This window comes from Macrobrachium rosenbergii, chromosome 44 (genome assembly GCF_040412425.1).
Source record: "Macrobrachium rosenbergii isolate ZJJX-2024 chromosome 44, ASM4041242v1, whole genome shotgun sequence".
Taxonomy (NCBI): Eukaryota; Metazoa; Arthropoda; class Malacostraca; order Decapoda; family Palaemonidae; genus Macrobrachium; species Macrobrachium rosenbergii.
Window position 1 is genome coordinate 25,805,504 of NC_089784.1, and position 21,765 is coordinate 25,827,268.

Consider the following 21,765-nt stretch of genomic DNA (forward strand, 5'->3'; position numbering starts at 1 on the left):
GTAACTTGACAGTTTAATATTTTTGTTATAAAAGGGCTATAAAAACGAGGAAATTTTAATTAACCACTGGATTTCCGCCAATACACGTAGGCCCTAGTCTCAGTTGAAGATGATATATAGAGGCTGTGTTTATGTGGGGTTAGATTGAATTACTGTAATGCGTTCCAGGTGGATTTGCAAGAATCTTCTCGAAGAGAACAAATCCGGATGGAACACCTAAAACCGGTTTAATCTAAACATTACTTGACCCCATATAAATATTGTCCCAGTAGTAAGAGGGCCAATGTTTATTGTGGCAAATACAGTGGATTACTGATATCTTGTCTTGTTTCTTTTATGAACCTTTATATATATATATATATATATATATATATATATATATATATATATATATATATATATATATATATATATATATATATATATATACATATATATATATATATATATATATATATATATATATATATATATATATAATGTGTGTTTATATATAAATACACATTTACATGCATGAGTGCGTGTAAACTTCATTTAAAAATTTTTAAATTATGGTTTTCCTTTTCACTACCTAAATGAAAAATTCCATAACTACTTTTCGACACCGGACATATACTTGTACGTGAATATCTCAAACTACACTTTAAACATTCATATACAAACATAAATTATTGCTTCAACCTGCCCTGACTCATCCTGCTCTTTCTTCCCTCAACAGGCCCACAACCATTTGGCTTCATTATTGGACCTCTACAAATTCGAGATTGCCGAGACACAAAGTTTCGCGGACGAATTCAAGGACCAAATGAAAAAACTTCTAGATAAGGACGTTCGGATAATCTTAGGCTATTTCGACGAGATGTGGGCTCGGAGAATATTTTGCGAAGCTTTTAGAAAAGGCATGTACGGCGCCAACTACCAGTGGATTATATCAGGTAAGCGCTTTCGTGTCTTTAATCAAATGATGCCGTACACGTACAAAGTCAGGCTTACAAGCACAAATGCGTCTGCTTTTGCTGTACCCGCACATTTTTTAGACACACTCGTGTGCGTTGACGCATACACGCGTAAAGATAAGAAAATAATCAATGTACTTTTTTACCTTCTGTACCATTGAGGTCCTCTGTGGAAGTAATATATATCTATCTATCTATCTATATGTGTGTGTATATGTATGTATGTATATGTATATATATATATATATATATATATATATATATATATATATATATATATATATGGATAGATAGGTAGATAGATAATGGGTAAATGCGCGTATCAAGCAAAGAGAGTTAGATGTAAATATAAATAATTACAATTATTTTACTTTGATATCTGCTCCTGTAACCAAGTGATCTGTTGTTCCTAAATATATACATTTTTGAATTTTTATGTATTCGATTGTAGGTAAATGCTGTCTCTAAATAATACCTATTCCTAGTATTGCTATTATACATATAACATAGCAACGCTAATAAGGGCCATACAACAACCCAGAGTGTGATGTTAACTTTCATTCGCGGGTAGATAACAAAGGAAGATAAGATAACAAATAGTCGGCTGAAAATAAGGTTTGACCCCCAAAAAATTGCTACAAAAGGTTTCTCAGCTTGTTATTGTAGTATCAGGTGTGCTTAATAACATATCATAAGTCTACCACAATCTGACCATGCAAAAGGTCGGATTTCCAAGATGGCGCCTATAATAGCCCCTAAATCCTTAAAATGCCCGTCACTCTTCATTATTCAAAATAGATAAGTAATGCTGGTGCCTAACACCGTATTTTGTGGGTCTGGAAGCCCAGTTAGTATATCTGCATTATCTTGAAGTGGTTATATACTCACAAAATCCAAGATGACTGACCAGTATGGCTGCCATGCTATGAAAATCTCCATCATTCATTGTAATTTATTTTATACAAGTAAATTTAATGTCTAAACACCTGTTTTGGTGATTTTGGAATCCAAAGAGCAAATCTGAATTAGTGTATTAAAGTAGGTCTAATTACATACGTACAAAATTTAATTTGGACGATCAATATGGCTGACAAACAAACAAAAAAATTACTTATTTTAATTCGTTTTACACAGGTAAATTTACTATCTAAACCCTTGTTTTGGGAATCTAGGAATTCAATAAATTTATTTAAATCACAGTATATTACAACGATTACATATCCATAAAATCTAAGATGGAGGACCAATATGGCTGCCAAACTACAAAAAATCATCGTTATTCATTTCAACTCATATTACAGAAGTCAAGTTGCTGTCTAAACCCGTGTTTTGGGGATATGGCAATCCAATTAGCCTATCTGACATACAGTAAACTGAAGTGACTATATATATATAAATACAAAATCAATGATGGAGTAGCGAAATAGCTACCAAATTATGAAAATCCCCATTACTCATTTCAAGGTGCTTTACTCACGTAAATATGGTGTCTAAATCCCTTTTTGGGAATCTGGAAATCCAACCAGCTTATCTGAATAACAGTACATTGAAGTGATTAGATTTTTCAACATCTAAGATGCGGGACCATTAAGGCCACCAAACTTAGTGTAGTGATTACTGGTAAAATGCTGTCATAAATCCTGTATTATAAATTTCTGAAAAACCAGGTTTACAAATATTCATTGTCGCTTTCTTCTTCCTGTAAAGCTTGATTGTGTGGATTCTCACAGTTTCAACTTGACATGGTCCACAAGCAGGTGTGCATGGTAGTTCATAGCCTTTGCAACTGCAACGCGTTTGGCAGGCAGTTTTGCAATACAGTGGGCCATCGGAAGGAGGCTTTATGGTGCAGCAGTTTTCTTGCTCAAAACTGGCACAAACTGATTGTCCTCCAGTTTCCATCCCCAATCCACTATAATCATGTCACTTGCGTTTCCAGTCCACACCATGATTTGGTAATGCACTCTAAAGCTGTGATATTTTGTCGAGGACTTGGTGGGTGGGAGGCGTTCTGGGGTAACAAATGACTTAGCAGAGAGTATTTTTATCGAAACATTGTTACGCAAAGATGAAAGTGAATCAGTACTCTTGCCAGTTATGAGCAAGAAAACTGCTGCAACAGAAAGCCTCCTTCAGATGGTCCGCTGTAGTTGCAAAACTCTGTCAAACGCGTTGCAGTTTCTAAGGCTTTGAACTACCATACACACCATGTCAAGTTGAGAACTGTGAGAATCCACACAATCAAGCTTTACAGGAAGAAAAAAAGCGACAATGAATACTTGTAAACCTGGTTTTTCAGAAATGAATAAAATAGGATTCATGATAACATTTTTTACCAATAATCACTACACTAAGCTTGGTGGCCTTATTGGTCCCCCACCTTAGATGTTGAAAAATCTAATCATTTCAATGTACTGTTATTCAGATAAGTTGGTTGGATTTCCCGATTCCCAAAACGGGATTTAGACACCAAATTTACGTGAGTAAAGTAAATTGAAATGAGTAATAATTTGGCAGCTTTTCTCTCCTCCATCATTGATTTTGTTTTTATGTATATAATCACTTCAGTTTACTGTAAGTCAGATAGGCTACTTGGATTGCCATATTCCCAAAACACGGGTTTAGACAGCAACTTGACTTCTGTAATATGAGTTCAGATGAATAATAACGATTTTTTGTAGTTTGGCAGCCATATTGGTCCTCCATCTTAGATTTTATAAATATGTAATCATTGTAATATACTGTGATTTAAATAGATTTATTGGATTCCTAGATTCCCAAAACAGTGGTGTAGACACTAAAATTTACTTGTGTAAAGTGAGTTAAAATATGTAATTTTTTTTTGGTAGCCATATTGATCGTCCATATTAAATTTTGTATATATTTAATCAGATTTACTTCAATATATTGTAATTCAGGTATGCTCATTAATTCCCAAATCGCCAAAACAGGTGTTTAGACATTAAATTTACTTGTATAAAATAAATTACAATGAATGATAGAGATTTTCATAGTGTGGCAGCCATATTGGTCCGTCCTCTTGGATTTTTGAGTATATAATCGCTTCAGTATAATGCAGATATGCAAATTGGGCTTCCAGATCCCAAAATAAGGTGTTAGGCATCAGCATTACTTATCTAGTTTGAATAATGAAGAGTGACGGGCATTTTAAGGAATCAGGGCCTATTATGTACGCCATCTTGGAAAGCAGACCTTTTGCATGGTCAGATTGTGGTAGACTTTTGATATGTTATTAAGCACACCTGATTCTACAATAACCAGTCGAGAAATCTTTTGTGGCAATTTTTGTAGGGTAATGTGCTTTTATTTCATAAATGCACCCGACTAAAAGGAAGATAAGATAACATAACGTGTGGAATTTCTGCATTATGAGGTAAAATATTGTGTTTTTCAGTTGGTACTGACTATCGTAAAGTTAATTATAATAAATTATCGCTCTCCTAACATCACAGGTAATGTCCATAAATTTTTTATGACAAAATTGAACTTTGAGAAGTAACAAACTCGACAAGGTTAACTCACGTATGATACTATCTATAAATATTGTGAAAAACACAGGACATTTTATATCTCTATGTCATTCGTAAATTAACTGTAGTTCCTAATTAAATATTATCCACTTTCTCTAGTTATATGCTGTCTATGATATTAATCTCTATCTAATTCCTTATTTGTCAATATACTTATCTATCTGTCTGTCTTCCTATCTGTCTCTCTGTCTATCTATATACCTATCAACCTTCGATTTCTTAATAGAAACGTTATCAGTCAACTGCATCACCAAAAATTACGTTTTAAACGTCGTTGATAGAGTTATAACATGATAGAAAAAATTTTAGCCCTTGTAAAACGGTGCCTCTTATCGCAGGTGTCTAACACATCCTTCCAAGATTATCTAAAAGAATGAATATTTGAAAAAATGGATGACTAAGCCTATATGAATTGGAAAGAAAGATAAATGGGTAAATAAAGAGAGATAGGGAGATTTTATGTTCTCTGAGAAAGCTGGTATGCACCCCATTATGTACGATGTACCCTTGTAGCACACTTTTTTCCCTACGCCTGAAAGTAGTTGGAGTACATATCTTTAAAAAAAATCTCTAGTGTACCAAGGTAAAAAAAAGAAAAAAGTATCCTGTGTTCCGCGTTGATCTCTCTTGGCGTGACACTCAAGGGAACTTACCATCGACAATGGCATTCATCTGACCCAAGCCACCCCCTCCCCATCCCAACCAGTATACCCTCTTACTCCCACAACACCAACCCCCCTTCTCCACTAATCGTTTAGTGAAGGTTTCAAAAGTGAGGGTATTTTTAAGGTCAACAAATTTCATGTTTGTTTCTCCTCTTTCCACCCTCTACTAAGCCTTCATGAAGAACACTGTTGTCTACTTTTCGGACTCTTGAAGTGTAAAACTGTCGTTTACTGTAAACATCATCACCCTCATCATCATCATTGCCTTTTCTATTCTTCGTTTTTAGCTTTTACTGTTTAACGCTAAACCATTTTTAGTATTATCATCACCATCATTAACGTCAGCAACACAGTTTTTTGTACTTCTTCTTCTTCTTCTTCTTCTTCTTCTTCTTCTTCTTCTTCTTCTTCTTCTTCTTATTATTATTATTATTATTATTATTATTATTATTATTATTATTATTATTATTATTATTATTATTGGAGACGATGAAGAACAATCACATTCTTTAAAGATTAGTATAAAATAAGACTCTTCTTCCAGGTTAATTCCACTTATATTGTAAGAAATATGTCCCCGTAAAAATTTTGATCTAATTTCATTCTCTCTGACGATATTATGTTCTCCAGTCCTCATAAAACCTAAAGAATTTCAGTTTTATTTCTAATAATAGATCAGGATATTATTGCTTAGAAAACATAAGTCAATATCTGCAAATATAGAAATTGATAGCTCTGGATAATGTTTTATTTTAAGACGCTATTGATGTTACTAAAAACTTAATATAAATGAGTTGTGTTAATATAGAGGGAATGTCGCGTAATCCATATCGATTACGTTAATTCGATAAACATATCAATTATACGTAACTTCACCCAATTGATTATTAAATACCAATTGTGGTCGATTAACTGAAATTGTTTGTATATTATCCCCAAATTATGTACATGAATATAATGTGCTATTGTATTCTAATTTTTTCATGTAAAATGTTTTATAGGGTAACGCGTACTCACCCGCACGTGTGAGCTCACACACACACACACACACACGCACACATTAAATGAATTCTGACTGGGAAGTAAAACTGATGATATTTTAAGGTATACAATATTGAAAGACACTAGCAAAGAAATTTCAAGGAGTTTGCAAAATCAAAATGGTATATGTATATGCGAGGAAATGTTAGGTTATGAGGGGAAAATACACACCAGAAAGATGGAGCAATAAATTTCATCATAAATGTATTAGAATGGAAGCGTTGGATTTTCATGAGCATTTGTGATTAAATGCATAGGATGACTGTAAGATCAGAGTAGAGGTGAGATGTAGAATATGTGGGGCGAGGGAGATGTTACCAGATATGCAACGTTTAATGCTGGAATACATATATCGAAAATATGCCACAGAAGATACAAATAATATACTGTATTATACAATAAACAAGTAAAAAATGCTCCGAAGTTTCTTCAGTGCAATCGAGTTTTCTGTACAGCCGGGGCCCATGAAATTTAGCCACGGTCCGGTGTGGCCTCAGCCATGGCCCATGAAATTCTTAGCTGCGGGCCATGAAACTCAGCCACGGTCCGGTGGTGGCCTGTGTTGTCGGTACGTATGGCGGTGCCAGAATTATGATTATGGCTAACTTTAACCGTAAATAAAATGAAAACTACTGAGGCTAGAATGCTACAACTTGGTATGTTTGATGATTGGATGGTGGATGGTCAACATTCCAATTTCCAGCCTTCTAGCCTCAGTAGTTTTTTGAGATCTGAGGGCGGACAGAAAAAGTGCGGACGGACAGACAGAGCCGTCACAATAGTCTTCTTTTACAGAAAAACTAAAACTGCAGATATATACGCATAGGTAGTGAGGATAAATACCGAATTCAACTACTCAGAAAAAGAAAGGTCTGGCCTTACTGATATATTCTTTAAGTTATAGAAATATATTACAGTACCATACATGTAGGACGATAAAATATTATCATAAATGGTTAATGGTTATATGAGAACTCTAAAATTGTATGCGGATCTTTATTAGACAAGATTTTACTAATACCCAGTTGGGTTTGGAACTAATTGTTTGCAAATTATGGGAAACATCACATTAAGCTTAAACTGCTGAATTGTGGTTGAATCGGCTGTGAATATGTGTGCATATATATATATATATATATATATATATATATATATATATATATATATATATATATATATATATATATATATATATATATATATATATATATATATATATACATATGTGTATGTATATGTATACATACAGTATGTATATATATATATATATATATATATATATATATATATATATGTGTGTGTGTGTGTATGTATATGTGTATATATATATATATATATATATATATATATATATATATATATATATATATATATATATGTATATATATATATACGTATACGTATACATACACACATGTATGTGTATATATATAATATATCTGTTAAGTACCACGTGTTATAAACATAAATGTAATTATTTTGATTGTACTTAATTAAGAAAACCGTATTTTACAAAGGCTTGCAATTATATTTTTGTGATTAGATTCCCTTTCTGCAACTATCCATCTCATCTTTAATTTACTTTTTTCGGTCTCCTTAATTAGATTATTTTATTTGCCGTTCTGTAAGAACTCTCAAAAAAAGCCAACGAATATTTATTTATCCTGTGTACTTTCCCCTACACCGCTTCCTGTGATACTATGCCCTTTCTTTTCTCTCTCCTATTTTTGCTTCCCCTTTTCCAGCCTATATGCAGAATAAGGAGGATACCTGAGAGTAGAACTTACTTATATGAGTAAAAAAATATATTCTTTCTAAAATTCTAAGTATTTCGAATCAGAATTCTATGTGAAGGTGATTGCACTATAATTCTATTTATTATTATTATAGTCTGCTTTCTTTTATTTTTTATAACATAACGTAATTATTTATAGTATAATTTTTAATAATTTCCAACGTAATGTTTTATTGTTTATGATATGATTCATAATATCAAAAAGATTGTCACAAACCCAACTCAAAAACATTGTAATCCGTAAACATTCCTTAGCGTCACTCGGTCTCTTGACTTCCTCTTCTTCTCCTTCTTCAGGAATGTACCGGGAGGAGTGGTGGACCCTGAGAGGCAACGGCGACGACGACGACGACGAAGGCGTCATCGACATGAAAGACGAGCCAGAGGAGTCCGGCGGAGGCGGCTGCGCCGTCGAGGACATCATGGTCGCCCTCGAGGGATGTATCATGACGGATCTTCTGCCCCTCGCCACCTCCCAGACCAAAACTGTCTCCGGAAAGGTAGGAGAGAGGACGTTTTTCCCTTCATGTTTGTGCTTTACTTTTCGGGGATAAAGTCCTGTTTTATAGAGAAAGTCGTTGTCAAGCAGAATATCATTTTTGTAGAGAAAACTTTTTTTGTAAATCGAGAAAGTGATCCTTTGAAATGGGTGTTTTTAAAGAGAAAATAATTCCTTAAGGAGAAAGTAGCTTTTTAAGAGAAAGTGATATTCAAAGCGATGATCATTCGATAATGTAATTTTCAAGAAAAAATTTGTCTTAAGTAGAGAATCGTTTAAAAGAAATTTTAATGAGAAAATAACTTTCAAAGATAAATTAATGTTTATTAAGTAATTTTTAAAGATAAAATCATTTTTATGACAAAACAAATATGACAACCTTGAAGGACAGATTATGGAGAAAATCATTGATGAAAATTTGTCCTGTATATTTCACGCAGAGCCAAAGAAGACGAACGAGCAACTGTTGGATCATATTGAACAGATTCATAATAAGATCGTTTCCTAAATTAAATGATCTGCTACAATAAAGTAATAACAAAAGTCTATTGGCAGAAGGGTTGATATTAGTTATTGCTGACATGATGCCTGGCAGCAATGACAGAGATGTAGTTACCTAAAATTAGTGTTATTATTAAAAACTATATAACAGTTTTTCAATGCCAAACACGTCAGGTTTTATGAGGGAAAAAAATCTTAAATCTACTTAAATAAATTAGCATGTGTGACAGATTGCTTTTTAATTGTTATCAAAAAAGATCAGACGAAATAAAAACTGCAAATTAAAGATAAAAAAGAAGCTATATAGGTAAAAATTAATTCTCATTGCTGTTAAAAGAAGAGCAGTAAAAGGTGGCACCTAAAGTATACTGTAGATACATAAACGCGTGTGTATTTTTATGTGTTAGCATTTATATATGCATGCAAGTGAGCACACACACACACACACACACACACACACGTGCTCGCGCGCGCATATGTATAAATACAAGATGTATATATGTGTGTGTGTGTGCGCGCGTGTTTGACAGAGAAAGAATGATATGAACCAGACAATATAATAATAATAATAATAATAATGTATAAAATTAATAATAACTATGAAGAGTAAAAAGAATGCCCATTTATCTCCTAAAATGAAAAATAAAGCAGCACTAAAAGCTATGAGCACTTCGGTAGAAAGGGACGTATTGGAAAAAGTCGCCAGAACTATTCACTTCGAATTTTTGTACGTGACTCCGTTACCTGAATGTAAATGTTGTTTTTTCCTCTACCTCTAGTTAAGCGAATATACCTCTCCACCGTACTCTCTGTCTCTCTCTATTTATCTGTCTTTATCTGTCTATCTATCTATCTATTTATCTATTGATTTATATATCTTTGTTTTAACTATGAATCTAAAAATAATTCTATATTTATCTGTCTATCTTCGTATCTAAGAGATCTAGTTCCACAGTACTCCATTACTTGAGTACACATCTTTCCAGCTGCAATATGATCAATAAAAGTAGACCTTGTCTTGTTTGGCATTAAGTATATATGCAACAAGTAATATAACTCTCCATATGCCATTACAGAACACGCATATAACATTAATGACTAGGTCATCATCACGGATATTATGAAACTGGATAAAATAATTTATTATTACTAAATTTTACATGTTCTCTATTTATTCACTTACCAAAAATCATAAAATGCTTCCCCTCTTGTGCAATTACAGTCATGCTGCATAGATTTATTTATATAGCTATTTATTCAGTATTTAGATTACATGTATTATCAAACTTCAAATTCATTACATAATTGAATGGATATTTTCATTTACAAGGAGAGATTTTAAATGCTGAACAGTGAAGAAGAAAACTTTCTTGAGTGTTTCCACCTGAGAAGAACTAGACGTATGGTCAAAAGTTTCAAGGAATGTTAAACTGATAAAACCGCCATATAAATATACCGCCTTCCCCACCCCCTTCCTATTTGGCAAAAGCTTGAAACATGAGTCGGAGAAACAAGAACAAGATTTAGTGTTTAATTTTTTTTTTACCTCAGTGTGAATAACAATAACAGATGAAAAATGCGATATTTTTGCATAATTCCGACGTTTCCTTTGCACGAGTATCGCGTTCGAAGTAAATTTATTCAAGGGTCAGTGAGATGAAAAGTTGAAAGGAAAGCGTCTGTCGTATTAGTAAACTGTTACCAAATAGCAAGTAAGTTAAGAACAGTACGTCGGGACGAACAAGAGAGTGATATACATTATAGCAAGCGTATCTGTATGCAGATTATTGCAATAAAAACATGATCGCAATTATTCCCGTCTAATAACAACAATATCTTCTGCGCCCTATTGAGACGTCGATAACTAATAACGTCACACATCAGGCAAAATTAAACGTGTTAGAACAGAGTATCTTCAGGATTGATTTACAGACGAGACTTCATTCTCAAGAAAAAAGTACATTTCAGATTTGCTGATTTGCTTAATGTTACATACCGCAACAAAACACATCTGTTTAAAACAACATAAAAATCAGTATTCTAGCAGAAAATAACAACTTTACACTTCACTATCCTTTGCAGAACATCAGCGAATACAGAAAGGCCTACAACCAGAAGCGACAGGATGAGTACTCGAGATTCCACGGCTTCACCTACGACGGAGTCTGGGCCATGGCCTTGGCCATCCAGGCCGTCGGACATAAACTCCACCTTCAGAATCGATTAAATGGGACCAATACAAGTGTTGTTGATTTTATGTAAGTTTCCTCTGGGCAAAGTTCAGTGTTTTTTTATAATTTCGGTGGCTTCTAAGACTTATTGCTTTTGTGTCTTCTTATTCTTCCTTTTTTATTTTTTTGTTTAGCAACAGTAGCGTGTGCTAAGATTTAATATTTTTTGGAACGTATGTGTGTGCTTTTATAAGCACAATTTTGATCATAAAAATTACCTTATGAAAAATTGTCTTCATTAATATTAAAGAGACAGGGAAGTCTTTGTAATTAATTAATATGTGCTCGTAAAACATTGACAAAAATATAGATTGGATGTCGTAACAGATATTCGTTTTTATTAAGAAAGCATCATAATTACATAATTTTTTGCCTGAAATCATCTTTATTAACTGTACCAGTAAAATAGTGTTATTTCTTTTTCTATTTACCTATAGGTATCGCAGCCCAGAGTGGGAGGAACGCTTTACGTCCGCCCTTTCTGAGGTCAAGTTTGATGGAGTTACGGTAAGTTTTACTTCTAAAAATCGTTTGGATCTCTCTCTCTCTCTCTCTCTCTCTCTCTCTCTCTCTCTCTCTCTCTCTCTCTCTCTCTCTCTCTCTCTCTCAAAATGCTACGCAGCCAGTAGACCATAAATAGTCACCACATAAGATAAAAGATTTTTGTATGCAAAAAATCATTTCATGACTTCAGACTGTACTGTTATTCTACTGTCAAACGTTGGGATTCTCTTGCTACTTCAGTTTCTTTCATGGTTCAGTCATACCTTTCGTTCTTCATTTGTTTTGGTGCTAGGCTAGAATAAGGATATTGGGTTGCCCCTACCGTTGGTTTCTGCACTTAATGAAGAGAACGTCGCTATCACATCTGATTTGTTAAAATCTTTTCTTTATTTCCAGTAAAACTGGTACCAACAAGATTGAGAAAATTGAACCTGATGGGTAAAAGCTCTTTAAATTTCATCCTCTAATTACATGCATGACGCTAGATTATGTAAGGCAGCTCGTATCAAAAATCATTTCTCTGAGACATGAGAATTTTTCTTTTAATTTTGGTATCGATAACAAGACAAGGTGGCATAGACTAAAAGAAATGCCCCATTGACTACTACTACTACTACGAAAGAGAGAGAGAGAGAGAGAGAGAGAGAGAGAGAGAGAGAGAGAGTCCCGTGGCCCATCAAACCAAACAGAGATGATCTGAGCAGGACTTCCGTTGCCAGTGTTCCTTTCCGTTGATTCTCCTCGGTGTGGGTTTCATGGTCATCCTCTCTGAGCAAACACTGGGTGGTTCCCGGTGGCTGGATGGGACAGTGGCTTGGAAGGACAAGATGTCTTCCTAATTGTTTGGGGAGTAATCGTGGATGGACACTAACCCTTGAACAGTGATTTGGAGATGTCAGATGACCAGTCAACCCCCTCGCTTTCAAATATTGTCCTTTCTCTTTAAGACCTGACTACTGCGTGGTTTGGATGATTTCTTACGTTTATGAACGATTGTCTTTTTTAAAAAGTGTCGCGAAGTTTAATTTTTTTTTATGAAGGTCCACTTATTCTTTCAGGCAATGAAATGTAATATTCCTTATATATGATATATTTAAACCATCATTCTTTTATTACCGCCTAGAGATTCTAGTGAAATTCTCCTAAGAAGTTCCGTTGAGCAAGTTGTACTCCAGGTTCTAGATTGTTTACCTTTAGAATTATTTAGAAGCTCGTTATTTCCATGAAAGAAATCTTTAGTGCTAGGTAATCAGGCTTCTTATTCCGTTTTATTGTTGGCTATAATTACTGTACAGAGTAGGCAGTTTCAATCATAGTGAATGTGATAAGGGATTGTTTGCCGTTCTACCTTCGCTGTGCACGTTAAGAAAAGGTAAATTATAATAATTATCAATAAATAAGGTATACATAAATGTTTATAGTGACTTCTTATCATTCTGGGTAATATAATTTTGTCTATTATGGAAATGTGTGTGTAATTGTGGACATATAACTAGGTAATGAGAGTCAGAAATAAGTTTATTATTATTATTATTATTATTATTATTATTATTATTATTATTATTATTATTATTATTAATTCATAATGTATACTCATTAATATGAATTGAAACAAACTTCCATAAACTCACTGAGCTTGCCTCCTGAAAAAAAAAGTAATTAAACTAATGGATACAAAAATTTAGGGATAAATATATAACGACGATGAGTTAATAGAGATAAATACAAAAATAAAATCCATCACTTTTACGCAGCAAAAAAAAAAAAAAAAAAATTAAAATTTCGGACACCAATATCCAGCCAAACCGACAGCAGCCTTTGGATGCCGCCTCTCTGAAACATAAGCTGATCCAAGTTGGTTAGTTTATATTAAGCCTGCCTAATGCCAGCAAAGGCAATTTTCCAAAGGTAGCCCATAAGTGTCGTAAAGTGTGAGGTGAAGTTGGAGGTTTGGTGTGGATCACAGGACACTTACCAGCCGAGAGAGAGCAGTCTCACACACAGAGAGGAAAGAAAACTATCATACTGAATACTTATTTCGAGATATAAGGAGATCTGAAACACATACAGTATAATATATGTGCCATTAATTGCACCATCTCAAAGCATAACGAAGATTGCAGACCACGCCTAGTTACTGGTATTATACCTTGACATATATAATCTTAACCTTGATTTAATCTTAAGGGATGTGGGATAGCTTCAAGTGAGACCAAAAAGTCAAGGTTATTAAGTACGCTGTTACTATAAGTCACGTAGTCTGAGAATAGTACAAGATCGGCTAATCAAATGTCACGGTTTTAGTAGAAGGTCGACTTTGTACCTCAGAAACATTACTTAATAATGCAAAGCAGATCATTATTCATTTAATCATCCAGTTAATTTGTAATTGAGCAGAGTGACTAACTCCAGATAGTTTTGCCTCATTATTCCCTAATATCTTATTTTCAGTCTTAATGATTATGTCGTTAATAAGAGCTAAACTGTGTTTTAGGCCCTTGGAAACTCTGTCGTATTGTTAGATAAATGTTCCAGAATGAAAGATTATATATTTACCTTCGAGGAGTTGCTTCAAATATCTGTCTGTGACAAAATCCATCATTCCAGAAACTTATCTCCAAATATCCATTGCTTTCAAGAACGTTTACTTTTATTAATATGAACACTAGCTACTGGAATTTAGAATCCTTATAATATTCTGTATCTAGGTAACCATGTTTTCATACAAATCATGCCACCTCGTTGGTGGGCATGCTTAATGATACTTAATAACCGTAGCAAGCGTTTTCTCGTGATATTAGCAATTGTACAAAGCTCGCAAATGAAATGATATAGTGAAATATTTGCTAACATGTAGATATTTATTATGACAGAAATTGCCTTGTTGAACACTGAAGAAAAAGTAAAAGGTTTTGCGACCTCTTCCTAGAAATCTCCTTTTTATTTTTTTGGTGGCCAGGATATCACGCTGTGCATATCATCACAAAGAGAGAGAGAGAGAGAGAGAGAGAGAGAGAGAGAGAGAGAGAGAGAGAGAGAGAGAGAGAAAGTTAAGTACACCTTAGTTTAACCAGACCACTGAGCTGATTAACAGCTCTCCCAGGGCTGGCCCGGAGGATTAGACTTATTTTACGTGGCTAAGAACCAATTGGTTACCTAGCAACGGGACCTACAGCTTATTGTGGAATCCGAACCACATTATACCGAGAAATTAATTTCTATCACCATAAATAAATTCCTCTAATTCGTCATTGGCCGGCCGGAGATTCGAACGCGGGCCCAGCAGTGTGCTGGCCGAGAACTATACCGACCTGTCCAGCGAGGAACTAGAGAGAGAGAGAGAGAAGAGAGGGGGCGATTTCTGAATACCTGGGTAAGAAAATTATCCATGCATGCAGCTGGCGATGTACATGTTTCATTGTTTGATTAACAGTTCACAAGTGTGTATTATCAGGTATATCGTATGAACAGATGTACTATAGCAATTCTTCAGCTGACAAACGAAGATTTCAAGTAAATGCAGAAAATGTTCTTTCATTCGTTAATCTGTGGTAACTATTCCTATCTGATCCTCGGTGAAATGGCCAATCACTTAGAATATCCGGTAAAATAAAAGAGAGTCATCCTCCCTCAGTACTTCAGGAAGCGAAAGATTTCAAACGTTTCAGGTGCCGAGATGAGAAAGGGGTGGCGTCAAATGTTGAAGACATTAAAGAAATTAAATCCAAGAAGTTCACCCTATGGAAAAAGATTTTATACTCTCTCTTTCCCTCTCTCTCAAGTAAATAAGATTGGCTCTCTCTCTCTCTCTCTCTCTCTCTCTCTCTCTCTCTCTCTCTCTCTCTCTCTCTCTCTCTCTCTCTCTCTCTGCAATAGCATAATTGCACACCATCTTCAGCATCTGACTCTCGTGCCACGATTCATCAAGGAAGGACTCTGCTAACTCATTCATGTAGTTCACTGCAGAGGTTGTCATCTCAAGATAATTGCAGGATTTCTGAACCCCACTAAGACTATTTCCTTTTTAATTATGCTCATACTTCTAATAAATTGCACTAACTTACAGCTTCTTAAATTCAAAGTTTGCTGTATTTAAGATTATGTAAGGCAGTATAAAGGGAAAATAACTGCATATATTCAGATAAATGTAAATGCCTGCAAAACGTTTATTCTGCAACGTTTAAATATGCTGACTCCTTAATGTCAAATCTCAAGTTATTCTTTCTTTATCATTAGCCTACACCAGAACCGATATTCAAGATGACGGAACATAGTATCGAGTCTTTGTTTGTATTTTCCTCCACTTGGTGTCTAATTTATTCAAGTTATAAGATGCCAGAGAAATAAGTTGATATAATTGATAAATTTAAGTCGTTATCATCAATTTCTTTTACGCTTTATTTATTTTTAATCCTGTGCAGGACACCACTTGCCTTTGAATAGAAAGTAAACTATATAAAGTGGATATTTGATTATAAAAGAATCAAGTTTTAAATAGACATACAATGATCATATGCGGTTATGAATCACACAAAACAACTTCATCACTGGTGTAAACACTACATTGTCAACTACGAAAGTAATTTACAAACAGGTTTTAAAATCATTGTTTCTTGCAACACTATTATATTAAAACATCTGAAAAAATAATGATAAAAATACCTCACACATAATCACAACAAAAAGTAGCACATTCGTGATTTCATTTTGTATCTGAGCTCCAATTAAAAAAGTACTGTAGGCGATCAATACGTTCCACTATTTTTAATTTATTTTAATTACAAAGAGATGTTACACTCTCTCTCTCTCTCTCTCTCTCTCTCTCTCTCTCTCTCTCTCTCTCTCTCTCTCTCTCTCTCTCTCTCTCATAATGAAAAGCTAAATCTAATATGTTCATATAATAATTGCGTTACCAAAGCAGATTAATACTAAAAAGTCATGCAAGCTAGTTAACTTAATATTTGAGATCATAATACCTTAAAAACCTTTACCCTGTTTATTGGAAACTATGAACTGCATACTCAATTTGTTGATTTAGGTGACATCTCGCAGGTTTTAAAAATACCGCAGTCTAACGTAACTTCTTTTTGTAATATGTCACTGCATCACTGGATGATTATAATGATTTGATGTTAACAGGTTTCGAAAAGACAATGTAGTATTTGAAATATGCTTATATTTTATTATTTTCATTCACAGGGACCCGTCCAGTTCACCATGGATAACGCTAGAAAAGGGTACATTCTTCTAAAGCAATTTCAAGGTAATGTTCATACACTCTCTAGGTGAAATATTTTGCACAACTAATCATTTGGTATTAGACTTCACTGCTTACCAGTGACATCAGAATTATTTGAGCAGAATCAATGTGTTCATGGCTTATATAACCTCTGCCATTCTGCTGATTCCAGCAACCCTTCCCCATACCAGACAATTTTTTAGATTTTTATCATGAAAACTGTGCCTGAAATATTTCTTTACACTCGTGTCTCATATTTAAAAACCCCGTGTTTACTTGCCACAGGCGGCAGAGAGGTGAAAATAGGCGAATTCGACGGCATAGAGGACGTGTTGCTATTAGACAAAGGCCATCCTATCTACTGGCCAGGGGGCGACCCTCCCTTGGACCGGACGGTCAAGTCTATAGAGAAGACCAGCGTCAACATCAGCATTTACGCTATTTTGGTCACCACCGCATCTTTAGGCATTGTGATGGCGTCCATCTTCCTTGCCATCAACATAAAATACAGGCATCAAAGGTGAGGTTTCCACTCATTATTTTTTATTCTATTTTATTGTGTGTGTGTGTGTGTGCGCGCGCGCGCGATCCTGTCAGGTTAACGTGAATATCTTACTGAATCTTTTGGATAGGCTTGAGTAGTTTATATAGGAAACCTCTAATTCAGAATCAGTCTCTTTGATTACTATCATACATACATACATACATATATATATATATATATATATATATATATATATATATATATATATATATATATATATATATATATATATATGTGTGTGTGTGTGTGTGTGTGTGTGTGTATATACAGATATATATATATATATATATATATATATATATATATATATATATATATATATATATATATATATATATATATATATATATATATATATATATATAATAATAGGTAACACACATTTTATTTGTAAGTACTGTAATAGTACCGAAATCCGAATATTTTTATACCCTTTCTGTGAAGCAGAAGACGAACATTTAAAAGAAAACTGCACCTGAAAACGACCATTTTAGCAGAATTACATACTGAAAACGCCTTTTAGCAACATGCATCGACAGCATTTTCATCTGGGATTGCTGTCACGTAGAAGAGAAATTCTGTCTCCCCTTTAAACACCTCTCTCATGGCGATGGTGATATTGGATGTCCCTCATCACTATTCACGTGCACCATGAGGACTTACTGCCCGCCTCTCCTTTCCATCTTGTTTTTCCCTCTCTTTCTTTTTTTCATTTTCCTACATCTCGACAAGCCGTCCTCTCATGCATTTCCTTCGCCTTGTGCATTCACAACACATCCCTCCTACTTCTCTTACGCCTCCTCGTACCTTATTATCCTTTACCTCTTTTACCCCCTTACCTCCTATTCTTATTTGCCTGTTATTTTCTTTTACCTCTTATTCCCTTTTACCCCTTATCTCACAATTTTCCTTACCTCTTATACTGTACCTCACGTTGCGCCTCACCTCTTGCAAGCGTACTTCTTATTTCCTTTTACCTCTTATTCCCTTTGCCTCATATTCCCCCTTACCTTTTATTCTCCCCTACCTTATATTCACCATTTCCTCATGTTCCTCCATACCTCATGTTCCCTCCTTACCTCTTATTCCCCTTTACCTCATATTTCCTTCTTACCTCATATTCCCGCCTTATCTCTTAATCCCTTTGCCACATATTTCCCCGTACCTCATATTGCCCAGCTACCTCATCTTTCCCTTATCGCTTATCCCCTTAATTTCATCTTCTCCCTTGATTACCATAACTTCTTGCCTCACATTCCCCATTACTTCTTATCTCGACCTTACCTCTTCCCGCAGGTACATCAAGATGTCGTCGCCATACCTCAACAACCTGATCATCGTGGGCTGCATCCTGACCTACACGTCAGTGATCCTGCTGGGCCTCGACTCTGAGCTGACGAGCGAAGCGACCTTCCCTTACATCTGCACGGCGAGGGCCTGGGTCCTCATGTGGGGCTTCAGCTTGGCGTTCGGGTCCATGTTTTCGAAGACGTGGCGCGTCCATTCCATTTTCACCGACGTCCAACTGAACAAAAAAGTTAGTTAGTTGGCGACTTTTTTTATTTGTGATTTTGTTTCGTATCGCGTTCTTGTCTTTGTTATTTATAGTTGTTCTTTGTGGATTATCAGAATTACTCACGATATTTTATCATAGCGGTGACTTCCTTGCGTGGATTATGGGATGCGTGACGTGCATTATCGAGCTATTGTGTTTGTTATTTCTAGTTATTACAGATATGGAATAGACAGACCTAGTAAATAGCGCGATTTATTATTATAGGAGGTATTTATAATCTCTTCAGGCGAAAATACCTCGCAGTTTGTTAAATCCGATTTCAGTTAAGGAGATTTTTTCATATCTGATGTTCCTTCTCAGCCTCAGACAAAGATCTAGAATCAATTCTGTTTAATCAGTTGTACTACGACTGACCACCTAATATATGCCAATTAAGTTTATTAATTTTCATAAAATGAATATCAAACCAGGCCATCCTAGCTCATGGGATGATCAGATCCAGTTCAGAAAAACTGAATTGTTAAAAGCAAATCACGACCTAATTCAGTTCAATCGCATAATATTTCCGGTTTAATCAATAGTTCTGATAACTTTTCACCTTCTGGTAACTAAAGAAGAAATGTAATTAAAATTTATGAATAATGGCTTTTTTATGAGAAGTCCAATTAGAATAGTTATTAATTCTTGAAATTTCGGTAATATTTTTTGTTGCATTAAAATTTTACTAGGTAAATTTCCCACTTTGTTCGCTCTATAGAGTGCGTACATATTCAAGAAATTCTCTAACTACTAAAGAAAGTATATTTTATCTCTTCATCAGTTCATAAAATATTTTTCGTTTAAGGGCTTTCTTTGAAAATAAAATAGTAATAATGGAGAATTAAATGTTCACCAGCTACAAAAAGGACCTAATAATCATTTCATGCCTTGCCATTTTCCATTTTCAAATTAATGTTGTTAAGCTTATATAGATCACAACTTAATGATCGTATATTTTAAGACAAATATTGATTATTGTCAGTATTACACCAAGACATTTTATTTAGTGTTTTTCTCATCTGAATGACAATGTTAAAAAATGTGTAACAGTCATTTCCTTGTTTTCCTTTCTAATTTTATATAAATTCATTGACGGATCCAAGATTCTATCACTTACTAGCTTTTACGTTTATTAATAAACTCTTGTTCCCCTAAATTTCATAGCTAGTGCTGCATACCTATGAAATGTGTTGCAAAAAAGAAAGTATAAAAACATGAATGTTGCGTTCAACAACCTATATGTACAGCTTTGATCACTGGTGGCTAATGTTCCATGTCCTTTCTCTGTAACAGGTCATCAAGGATTCGCAACTGTTTTTAGTTGTGTTCGTTCTGCTGTGTGTGGACGTCGCCATAATGACAACCTGGCAAATAGTCGACCCGTTCTACAGGGAAACGAAACTTCTCACAGCTTATGTAAGAGCGTTTATAAATATTTACTATGTTACTATCTTCACTTAGTAAAGAGGTCAGACATTATTTACTGAAAAAGTACTAAGTAGGTCTATAAGAGATTCTTCACTTGCCTTTAAGAAATTACTAGGTACATCTATCAGAGATGCTATAATGTTTATTAGAAAATTATAATCTTGTATCTAGTGAAGATATAATGCACTAAAAAAATAAATTCTTGATCTAGTAAAGATAATTTTTCATAGAAAGATTTAATTCATGATTCAGAAAAGAAATGTCACATTATGGTTATGTTTTATAGAGAAAAATAATATCTTGATTTAGCAAGGATATACATTTTTTTCCTTAAAAAAATACCAAAAATGTAGCTAATCGAATAATGAAGCGACATGGAAATATATAAAATCTACGTTGGTATTCATAAAGTTCTTAGCATTCATGGTGAAAAATATAATTTTTTTTACAAAACTACTGTTATTAATAATAACTGAATTACTAACAATATCTAATCGTGCCTCGTAATGAAACATATCATGAATTATAGAATATTAGACAGGGAAACTCCTTATTAGGAAACTTTTTCATGACAAAACTTTATCTTCTTACAACAGATGCGTGACGACATCTTGGTAATTCCCGAAAATGAGTACTGCAAGAGTTCAAAAATTTCCGTGTTCATAGGCTGTATATACGCCTATAAGGGCCTTCTCATGGTGAGTAACATGATTGGATTCCAGTGTTCGTATACTGTGCATGAAGCAGATAGGAGAAGCAGAGAGAGAGAGAGAGAGAGAGAGAGAGAGAGAGAGAGAGAGACGGAGGGGTGGATGCTGAGCTGTAATATTGTTATAGTAACACGTTTATCGCGTATTTAGGTTTGGTTTAAATTTTGGCTTTCTATAGCAATCAAAAGTATAATTCTGAATTGTGATGTCTATCTACCACCCTAAGAGCCCTTTTTGAGGGAAATCCAAAAACGTAAAAGATTTCTTATATACGTTTACTTCAGCAGATACACACACACATATATTATGTATGTATATGTATATGTATATATATATATATATATATATATATATATATATATATATATATATATATATATATATATATATATGTGTGTGTGTGTGTGTGTGTGTGTGTGTGTGTGTGTGTGCCTGTACGTATTTATTCGCATATGAGGTTACATGTGACAACACTGGAAGTATTTGAGAAAGAAACGGGCGAAAAAGAGAATCACAAAAAAAAAAAATAATTGCGAGTTTTTCATC

The 21,765-nt window shown here is 34.3% G+C and overlaps 1 protein-coding gene across 10 annotated transcripts in view; it reads left to right on the plus strand.

The window, feature by feature from the left end:
• The window catches only part of GABA-B-R2 (gamma-aminobutyric acid type B receptor subunit 2), a 366,199-nt gene that overhangs the window by 314,615 nt on the left and 29,819 nt on the right, over nucleotides 1–21,765 (plus strand). For all 10 annotated transcript variants that reach the window (XM_067088074.1, XM_067088075.1, XM_067088072.1 and 7 more), the window contains 9 exons: nucleotides 719–935; nucleotides 8,306–8,508; nucleotides 11,091–11,266; nucleotides 11,677–11,746; nucleotides 16,943–17,006; nucleotides 17,268–17,502; nucleotides 18,823–19,063; nucleotides 20,375–20,497; nucleotides 21,106–21,207. In XM_067088074.1, coding sequence (XP_066944175.1) covers nucleotides 719–935; nucleotides 8,306–8,508; nucleotides 11,091–11,266; nucleotides 11,677–11,746; nucleotides 16,943–17,006; nucleotides 17,268–17,502; nucleotides 18,823–19,063; nucleotides 20,375–20,497; nucleotides 21,106–21,207 — 1,431 coding nt within the window. The remainder of the gene's footprint in view (nucleotides 1–718; nucleotides 936–8,305; nucleotides 8,509–11,090; nucleotides 11,267–11,676; nucleotides 11,747–16,942; nucleotides 17,007–17,267; nucleotides 17,503–18,822; nucleotides 19,064–20,374; nucleotides 20,498–21,105; nucleotides 21,208–21,765) is intronic.